Raw genomic sequence first — 10,242 nt, forward strand, 5'->3', positions numbered from 1 at the left:
GTGTGTGTGTGTGTGTGTGTGATGTTGCTTTCAAATGCAGCTCAAACATAGAACATGTAAGAATGATTAATAGCCATTGAATTCTACCGTGCAAATACTGTATACTATGCGTTATAGGGAAATAATGCACGCTCTAGAATGCCCTTCAAGCCAATCAAAAACAAGTATTCAACAATGCCATGGTACAACCTCACCTAAGTTTAATAGACCGTCCTCAGGTGTAGTAATTAGCTATCAATAGAATCAAGACACTCCCACTTCTAAGGACCTACTGTAAGTCTTGCAACACACACACACACACACACACAGACACCTAACACCCTTCCCCCTGGCCGTGGGCAACGGCGTCTAGCCTGTGAGTGTGACTTTACTGTGTATATCCTGTGTGTCGCAGTGATGATTACCAGGTGACGTGGCTGTCACCAACCCACATCTCACCAGAGAGGAGACAGGGGGAGAGATAAGGAGAGGTGGCTAGAGGAGAGAGTAGAAGAGAGGAGAACAGTATGGCCTTCTCTTTCTCCATAGTTGTATTCAGAGAGAGAGAGAGACCGTGATCAAGTGTGTGTATGTGTTTATCTTTTTGTATGTGAAACAGAGGTGATTATCAGGTGTGTGTGTGTGTGTATCACGTCTCATTTGGTTATTTATGAAGAAGCAGATCAGAGGCTAGCTGCACATCCCTGGCTGTGACCCCACTGAGACCCATGGTGTCTCAGGGGACATTTCCATTTCACACCCCACACTCGTACAGGTTACCCAGTTGTACATGCAGTTAAAGGTGCAATATACAGAAATGGCTCCGTCATTTCCTGGTTGCAAAAATTCTAATAGTTCACCTAATTCCCGTTTATGTGACAAAACAAGCAATTCTGAGAGGGTGTAGAGAATCATTGTATTATATAAACCACTGTGAAAGATCTTTTCAATAACCAAAAATATTGTATTTTCAGTTTGTTTGTAGCTGGTGTTCAAATCCGAAAGTAAAAGACGCAAAAGGAAAACTTATGAATGGGAAGCATAGAAATAGAACAGATCAACCACTTTTTAGACTTGCTTTCAATTTTGTTTATTTATTTTTTATTTAACCTTTGTTTAACGAGGCAAGCCAAATTCTTATTTACAATGACGGCCTACCGGGGAACAAATGCCTTGTTCAGGGGCAGAACAACAGATTTTTACCTTGTCAGCTTGGGGATTTGATCTAGCAACCTTTCGGTTACTGGCCCAACACTCTGACCACTAGGCTACCTGCCACTCCATTCAATGAGAATGACAGATCTATAACTAACATTTCTATGTAAATTTGGTCGGGTTGCTCAAAAAGTGACACGTTGCAGCTTTAAGCAGGACAAATATAAGCAACCTTTTATAACCACAGATACAGTCACATACACTCGCACACCCACCAATGTGAAACACGCGCATGCACACACTCCATTTCCACTAGCAAACATGGCTGGCACATCAAATCTGATACATCACAACGCGCCATCAGAGAAACAACTGTCTATCTCGCTCTCTCTCTCTCTGCCTCTCTCTCTTCCTCTCTTTCGCTAGCATCCCTCTATCTGTCAACAGCCCCCAGGTCCAACTCCAGGAAGAGATCTGCGCCCATTTTCCTTCTCTTTTTTATGCACTCTTTTTTAGGTTTTCCTCCTCTCCCCTCCTGTCCTCTACTTTTTAGCTTTATAAGGTCCCTTGTGTTGTTGCCATGGCAACAGCAAGCACATGCGGCTTATACATTTACAGCTGGATACATCAAGTGGAGAGCGAGAGATGGAGAGAGATTGGGAGTAGCGAGAGAGGGGGGGGGGGCATTATCGAAGAGGAGAGAGGGAATGAGTGAAAGAGAATGAAAAAAGAGGGAGTATGAGGAGAGATGGTGAGAAAAAGAGCTACAAACTATAGCAGAAGAGGGAGGGAAGGGGGAGATTGAAAGCCAGAGTGAGAGAAGTAAATACATTTTTCTGCCCAACCATAAAAGGTCTCCTTCCTACCTTCCTGCCTCCATCCCTCTCTCATTTTTCAAAAGCTCTCCTGTGCTAGCCAAACAGCTGCTCAACGCTGGATCAACACTGACCAAACATTTACACAACGTCCCCTCTGCTACAGGGTAGGTGTAAGCCACCTGCGTAGGTGGGCGGCTGAAAGCTGGCTATTTATAGTGGGAGTAGCATTAGCATCTGTAGGTGGTAGAGTGGATGTTTCAGAAGAACCTTTATGTAATGTTTTGCTAGTTTTGCTATGGCAGGCAGAGATGTTCCCTCTGGCATGTCAACACTGCAGCAGCAGGTGACTGCAGCAGCCTTAGTGTGTGTGTGTGCGCTTTTCTGTGTAAGTCTGGATTTGTTTTCTTTTGACAGAAGGACAACAGTAACATACTGTACAGCAGTGGGCTTAAACTTCATTTACTTCTCTTTTTTTCAACACAAGGTCAGGTAAACAGGATGTAAATCAACTGTGTGCACAGGAGGTCCTGTAATGTAAATATGAAGTCTACAGTGGTGTGGTTGATTGCTGTCTTATTTTAGAACACCTAAAACTGCCCCTCCTTCTTTCTTAAAGATTCCTTCCTTCCTTTCTTATGCCCTTCCTTCCTTTCTTACGCCCTTCCTTCCTTTCTTACGCCCTTCCTAGAGTTAATCAGACATCATTGAATAAGTGAAAGCCTATGGCCCCATCCAGAAACAAGCCCTTCCTCCTCCTTGTCTCAAGGACGTCTTTAACCCAGTGGGCTTGATTGATTGATTCAAAGAGAATGCACTTTTACAAATCTGTGTGCAAATTCACGTCCCCCCCCCCCCCCCCCCCCCCCACACACACACACACACAAACAAACACAGACACACACACACACCACACACACATACAAGTACAGACACACATGGCCGTGGCCCCGCTCTCCGAGGGTGTCTCGGGGGGGAGTTGGGATATGTAAAAAACACATTTCCATTTCCCACCTCGCGCTCATACAGGTTACGCAGTTGTACATGCAGCGAAACAGGACAAATAAATATAAGAACTCACACGGGCAGCAAGGAGTCCAAAGACCGCCATTAATCCTGGACACACACCATCAATCCCTTTGGTCCCTTGTGGCTCTTTTAGCCTCTGTGCGTGTGTGCATTTGTACCAACGAGTATGTGTGTTCATGCATGTATGTACGAGTATGTGTGTTCGTGCATGTATGTACGAGTATGTGTGTTCGTGCATGTATGTACGAGTATGTGTGTTCATGCATGTATGTACGAGTATGTGTGTTCGTGCATGTAGGTGAGTGACTCCTCCATCTTGGCCTGTACACCATGTTCTGAAGAGACCGGAATAGACCAGTGTTTTATGGGACTTTGATTGTCCTCACTTATATTCAATTATGTGACTGCCCCTCCAATTGTCACCGCACTCTACCTCTGGCTGCTGTGTGGCTAGGTGTAGAAAATCACACAGTGTACACCTCCTTTGAATGAGGCAGTCAATTAAAGGTATGCTTCACAAGATGACATCATCACACACAGCAGCCAATAACATCAGCAGAATGAAAATCTGACTAAGACTGACGCTATTGGCTTTCTCCAATGGGGGCGTATCTCAACGAGGAAGATGGGTGTGAATTCTGTGGATGTGAGTGAGCACCAAGGAAGAGAGAGCCCCCAGCTAGCACGGAGACAGTAATAAAGCAGTGCTGTTATCTCCCACTGAGATTCTAATGAAGAGTTTTATTAAAGAGAACCGGACCCTTTTTGATCACACGTTCCCTCTAAAGAAACGTTTGTTTTGTCAAGCTGCGCTTCCCGCACCGTTTCCTGCTCTGTCCATGATTTTGTAATTACAGTAAGCAGGGTTCTGATTGGTCTATATCATGTGTGTGTATTTGGGGCTGATGTATGGATTCATCCATTCCTAGACTGATTACTAACTGACCTGCCTGTCTGCCCCTCATTTCAACGTCTCATTTTCATTTACATTTGGTTGAGTTGTCAACTAACGTGAATTACACGTGAAATCAACAAGAACAATTCACCATGTCATTGGATTTAGGTTGAAAGTTAGGTGAAAAAAAGAGGAATTTCCCTTACGTTGATGCCTCTTTGCAAATCCAATCAGTTTTCCACATTGATTCAATGTCACCACATTGAATTTTGTTTGTTGAAATGACGTGGAAACAGCGTTGAGTCAACCAGTTTTTGCCTAATGGGTCTCTTCTTCTTCCCTCTATCTTTCTCTCCCACATGTATTGAGGAACAAAAGAGGACTCCTCTGTCGTTCTCTCTCTTTTGTCTCTGTGTAATCTCCCTCTGAGGTGTCTTTATGGACTGACTGACTCCAGGTTATGGTGACTCATGTCTAGAGCCTCTGACAGTAGAACAGAATAGAGGGCAGTTCAGTAGAGTAGAGAGGAATGGAACTCTTCCACAGAGGACATTCCAACCCCTTCACACATCTCAAACCATCAGGCAAAGCTTGAGGTTTTCTATGCTAACCAACGCATGGCAAAGATCTTCAAGAGAAAAACAACAGTTGTCGAACTGATCTAGAAGTAGATATGTACAGAACGCAATAGTATAGAACAAAACAATGTACGGCCGGACAGGGCAGGTTAAGGTAGAAAAGATTAAAACCAACTTATGGAGAATAGAATAGCAGTGCGTCAGTGACTGCCCGACATTCCTCTATGATGTTGTGGTACACGTAGCTCTCTGTCTCCCCCTGAGGCACTGTCCGTGGATGGTTTAATTGAATGCTTAATGAACATTGGCCGGGCCCAGTAGTGTCATTAAGAGACTCCACTGATAACCTTTAAACCACCAATGGGAAGGCACTGCACAGAACCCACACATATTATCTTCAGGGCACACACACATTCCCATAGGCATGTACAGGGATTTCAGAAAGTATTCACACGCCTTGATTTTTCCTAAATGTTCTATGTTACAGCCTGGTTTTAAAATGAATTGAATTTAGATTGTTTGGGGTCATTGGCCTACACACAGTACCCCATAATGTCAAAGTGGAATTATGTTTTTCAAAATGTTTTACAAATTAATTAAAAATAAAAAGCTGAAATGTAATGGGTCAGTAAGTATTCAACATCTTTGTTATGGTAAGCCTAAATAAGTTCAGGAGTAAAATTTTACTTAGCAAGTCACATATGAAGATGCATTGACTCACTCTGTGTACAATAATAGTGTTTAACATGATTTGTGAATGTCTACCTCAGCTCTGTACCCCACACACAGGTACTTCAGTCAAGCAGTGAATTTCAAACACAGATTCTACCACAAAGACCAAGGAGGTTTTCCAATGCCTCACAAAGAAAGGCACCTATTGGTAAATGGGTCAAAATAAATTTAAAAAAGCAGAAATTGAATATCAGTAGGACGATAACCTAAACCAGAAGGCCAAATCTACATTGTTGCTTACAGTTACTTACCAAAAAGATAGTGAATGTTCCTGAGTGGCCAAGTTACAAATGTTGACTTAAATCTGCTGAAAATCTATGGAGAGACTTGAAAATGGTTGTCTAGCAATGATCAGCAACCAATTTGACAGAGATTGAAGAATTTTGAAAAGAATGTTGCACAATCCAGGTGTGGAAAGCTCTCAGAGCTGTAATCGCTGCCAAAGGTGCTTCTACAAAGTATTGACTCAGGGGTGTGAATACTTATGTAAATGAGATGTTTCTGTATTTCATTTTCAATACATTTTCTAAAATTAAAAAATAAGTGTTTTCACTTTGTCATTATGTGGTATTGTGGGTAGATGGGTGAGGAAACTATGTTATTTAATCCATGTTGAATTCAGGCTGTAGCAACATGTGGATTAAGTCCAGGGGAATGAATACTTTCTGAAAGCACTGTATTCACTGTACATACTGTATTCTAGTCACGGGGCGGCAGGGTAGCCTAGTGGTTAGAGCGTTGGACTAGTAACCAAAAGGTTGCAAGTTCAAATTCCCGAGCTGACAAGGTACAAATCTGTCGTTCTGCCCCTGAACAGGCAGTTAACCCACTGTTCCTAGGCCGTCATTGAAAATAAGAATTTGTTCTTAACTGACTTGCCTAGTTAAATAAAGGTAAAATAAAATAAAAATGTAACACTGGTCACTTTAATAACGTTTACATACAAAACACACCTTTTATATGTATGTGTGTGTGTATATATATATTCTGGTCTCTGACATTGATCGTTCTGATATTTCTGAATTTTTATGGATTAAGTGTATTTTATTTTTATTCACTTAGCTACAGGATGTATTTGTGTTTGAAAGATAGAGATTGTGTGTCTGTTGCATGTCTGGTGTGGCAATGTAATATTAATTGTCTCTTTTACATCATCCCCCAAAATCTAACTCTTGTTCCTTACATCGCTCGACGACAAAACGGGTTACCCACTGCCAGTGGGAGATGAACTGGTTGCCGTGGTGATGTCCTAGCATACATAGAGCAAGATTGAAAGTGTGAATTCAATATCTCCTCACAATCCCTGTGGTTCCCCTTTCGGTCTAGGTAGTCTAGATGGGTCCTCAGGGCTATCACACATGAAAGAATGTAGCCTACACAACAACAAGAGTCTACTTTCATCTTTCTTCTCCCCCCTGAGGTGACTGGTGCTGCTATGGAAGACCTGTTTACACCTGTTAGCGAGACGCTAGCACTTCAAATGGAAGATATGTATTGCTTTTAGCATGTAACGCTAGAACTTTGTTGCAGGCTAGGTTATGGCTTTTTAATGTTTCTAGCTAAGGCACTAGCTCTGGGTGCTAACAAAAGCCTCAGAGCTCAAATAAGACCAAGGAATTCCTGCTATATTAGCAGAAGTCTCTCACTTAGAAGACCTTTTTACATCAAGTAGCTTGTTAGTGTAGCATTAGCCAAGCACCATTAGCCTAGCGTAAGGCCGCAGCAGAACAAAGCAAATCATAATTCATAAAGCAGCCAGGCAGGCCCCTTTCATCTAAAGGATGACAGACACGTCTGATATTGCTCCGTAGTTTTAATAAGCTCAACGAGTCGCCGCGCCCGAGATATAAAAATAAACAAGATTGTATCAGATGTTGTCTCCCCCCCCCCTAGACAGGATAACACCCCAATGTATTAGACATTTAATGAAATTGAGCGTGTGCATGTCTACCGGTATGTGCGTGCATGTCTGGGGTTTTCTCTATGGACTGACAGAACTCATATTGTGTTGATTATTTTGTTGTTGAGAGAATGTATTTTAAAAAACCTTGATCATTTGGTCAGTTTCATTCCATGGTGAAGAGTCAGTGTATCAATCTTGTAGCACAGTTCTAGAAACTGCCAAAACTGTTCGGAGAATCAACTGGATTTTTGGTCACTGCAATCTTTTTGTGATTATGGGTGTATTGGTCATTGCTGCTGACTTGCACCAGAGACCCAATATTCCCTCTTAGGCAGTATTTTTCTCAATGTAGTATATCTACTGCTATAATACTTTCCTATAGTCCTCTCGTTCTCACTCACACTCTCTCATGCTCTCTTTCTATCTCTCTCTCACACACAATCTTGACTTATTTTTTCACTCTGTCAGTCTCCACCCCCTGCCCTCTTGTGATCTGTCTCTACCCCCTGGCCTTTGATCTGTCTGTCACTTAGTTCCCCCATCATTTACTCCCTCCTGTCTCTCTCTCTGTCTCACCCTCCTGTCTCTCTCTGTCTCTCCCTCCTTTCTCTCTCTGTCTCTCCCTCCTGTCTCTCTCTGTCTCTCCCTCCTGTCTCTCTCTGTCTCTCCCTCCTGTCTCTCTCTGTCTCTCCCTCCTGTCTCTCTGTCTCTCCCTCCTGTCTCTCTCTGTCTCTCCCTCCTGTCTCTCTCTGTCTCTCCCTCCTGTCTCTCTCTGTCTCTCCCTCCTGTCTCTCTCTGTCTCTCCCTCCTGTCTCTTTCTGTCTCTCCCTTGTGTCTCTCTCTGTCTCTCCCTCGTGTCTCTTTCTGTCTCTCCCTCCTGTCTCTCTCTGTCTCTCCCTCATGTCTATTTCTGTCTCTCCCTCCTGTCTCTCTCTGTCTCTCCCTCCTGTCTCTTTCTGTCTCTCCCTCTTGTCTCTCTCTGTCTCTCCCTCCTGTCTCTCTCTGTCTCTCCCTCCTGTCTCTCTATGTCTCTCCCTCCTGTCTCTCTCTGTCTCTCCCTCCTGTCTCTCTCTGTTTCTCCCTTGTGTCTCTCTCTGTCTCTCCCTCCTGTCTCGTTCTGTCTCTCCCTCCTGTCTCTTTCTCTCTCTCATTCCTGTCTCTCTCTGTCTCTCCCTCCTGTCTCTCTCTGTCTCTCCCTCGTGTCTCTCTCTGTCTCTCCCTCCTGTCTCTCTCTGTCTCTCCCTCCTGTCTCTTTCTGTCTCTCCCTCCTGTCTCTTTCTGTCTCTCCCTCCTGTCTCTCTCTGTCTCTCCCTCCTGTCTCTCTCTGTCTCTCCCTCCTGTCTCTCTCTGTCTCTCCCTCCTGTCTCTCTCTGTCTCTCCCTCCTGTCTCTCTCTGTCTCTCCCTCGTGTCTCTCTCTGTCTCTCCCTCCTGTCTCTCTAGCTCCCCCTCCTTTCTCTCTCTGTCTCTCCCTCCTGTCTCTCTCTCTGTCTCTCCCTCCTTTCTCTTTCTGTCTCTCCGTCCTGTCTCTCTAGCTCCCCCTCATTTCTCTCTCTGTCTCTCCCTCCTGTCTCTCTCTGTCTCTCCCTCCTGTCTCTCTAGCTCCCCCTCCTTTCTCTCTCTGTCTCTCCCTCCTGTCTCTCTCTGTCTCTCCCTCCTTTCTCTTTCTGTCTCTCCCTCCTGTCTCTTTCTGTCTCTCCCTCCTGTCTCTCTGGGCCTCCCTCCTTTCTCTCTCTGTCTCTCCCTTGTGTCTCTCTCTGTCTCTCCCTCCTGTCTCTTTATTGGTCTCCCTCCTTTCTCTCTCTGTCTCTTCCTCCTGTCTCTTTCCGTCTCTTCCTCCTGTCTCTTTCTGTCTCTCCCTCCTGTCTCTCTCTGTCTCTCCCTCCTGTCTCTCTCTGTCTCTCCCTCCTGTCTCTCTCTGTCTCTCCCTTGTGTCTCTCTCTGTCGCTCCCTCCTGTCTCTTTATTGGTCTCCCTCCTTTCTCTCTCTGTCTCTTCCTCCTGTCTCTTTCTGTCTCTCCCTCCTGTCTCTCTCTGTCTCTCCCTCCTGTCTCTTTCTGTCTCTCCCTCCTGTCTCTCTCTGTCTCTCCCTCCTGTCTCTCTCTGTCTCTCCCTTGTGTCTCTCTCTGTCTCTCCCTCCTGTCTCTTTATTGGTTTCCCTCCTTTCTCTCTCTGTCTCTCCCTCCTGTCTCTCTGGGTCTCCCTCCTGTACCTCTCTGTCTCTCCCTCCTTCCAGCCCAGTGTACTCCGACAGCAGTCTCAGAGTAATGGAGGTCTATACTTGGCAGGAAACGGGTGGCTGCTCAGTACGGCGCCATAAACATTTGTTAACAAGCAATTAAACGTGTCCTCTTTAATCCCGCTGGGGCGGGGGCGTGCAATCGCTCACAACACCTGCCCAGGACAGAGGAGAACAGGTGAGGGAAGAGGGCAGGACAGGAAGAGTGAGGAGAAAAGGGCATTCTCTCCCCTTTTTTTTTCATCATCCCTTTTCATCCTTCTCTCTCTCTCTTTCCTGTAAGAGTGGTAGAATAATATTGTTGTGGGTGGGAGGGTCATGGAAGAGAAGGACATTATGTGGTGATTTAACTCCGTTTCTGGAATTGTAAATACATTACAGTAAGAGCCTGCAGTTGTCTGTCTCACACACACGGGCGAGCACTTACACACACACATTAATACACATACGTTACCGTGGTAAACTGTCAACAGGAAGATTACGCCTGCGTGTGTGTGTGCGCCAATGCATGTACCGCGAGGTATGCATAGTAAGACTTGGTGTGTACTTGTAGACTGTGTGTGTACGTGTAAGACGGGGCGTGCACTTGTAAGACGGGGCGTGCACTTGTAAGACGGGGCGTGCACTTGTAAGACTGGGCGTGCACTTGTAAGACTGGGTGTGCACTTGTAAGACTGGGCGTGCACTTGTAAGACTGGGCGTGCACTTGTAAGACTGGGCGTGCACTTGTAAGCATATTTCAGTACTGTGAGTCAGTATGTGAAGCAGGTGGTGACCTGAGGTAAGACACACAAACACACACACAGAGAGGACAGAATAAAGAGAGAGATTTGTCTATCCAAGTTGAGGTCTCGCTCTCCTTCATCTGACTCATGCTGTGTTTATATGGATGGATCGTTTTTGATTCCGGGCTGAACAGT

At 44.9% G+C, this 10,242-nt stretch overlaps 1 protein-coding gene across 1 annotated transcript in view; it reads left to right on the plus strand.

The window, feature by feature from the left end:
• The window catches only part of LOC129866062 (ankyrin repeat and sterile alpha motif domain-containing protein 1B-like), a 355,742-nt gene that overhangs the window by 223,587 nt on the left and 121,913 nt on the right, over positions 1–10,242 (plus strand). Inside the window, exon 15 of the mRNA XM_055939185.1 lies at positions 395–407. Coding sequence (XP_055795160.1) covers positions 395–407 — 13 coding nt within the window. The remainder of the gene's footprint in view (positions 1–394; positions 408–10,242) is intronic.

Source organism: Salvelinus fontinalis, chromosome 11 (assembly GCF_029448725.1).
Source record: "Salvelinus fontinalis isolate EN_2023a chromosome 11, ASM2944872v1, whole genome shotgun sequence".
NCBI lineage: Eukaryota > Metazoa > Chordata > Actinopteri > Salmoniformes > Salmonidae > Salvelinus > Salvelinus fontinalis.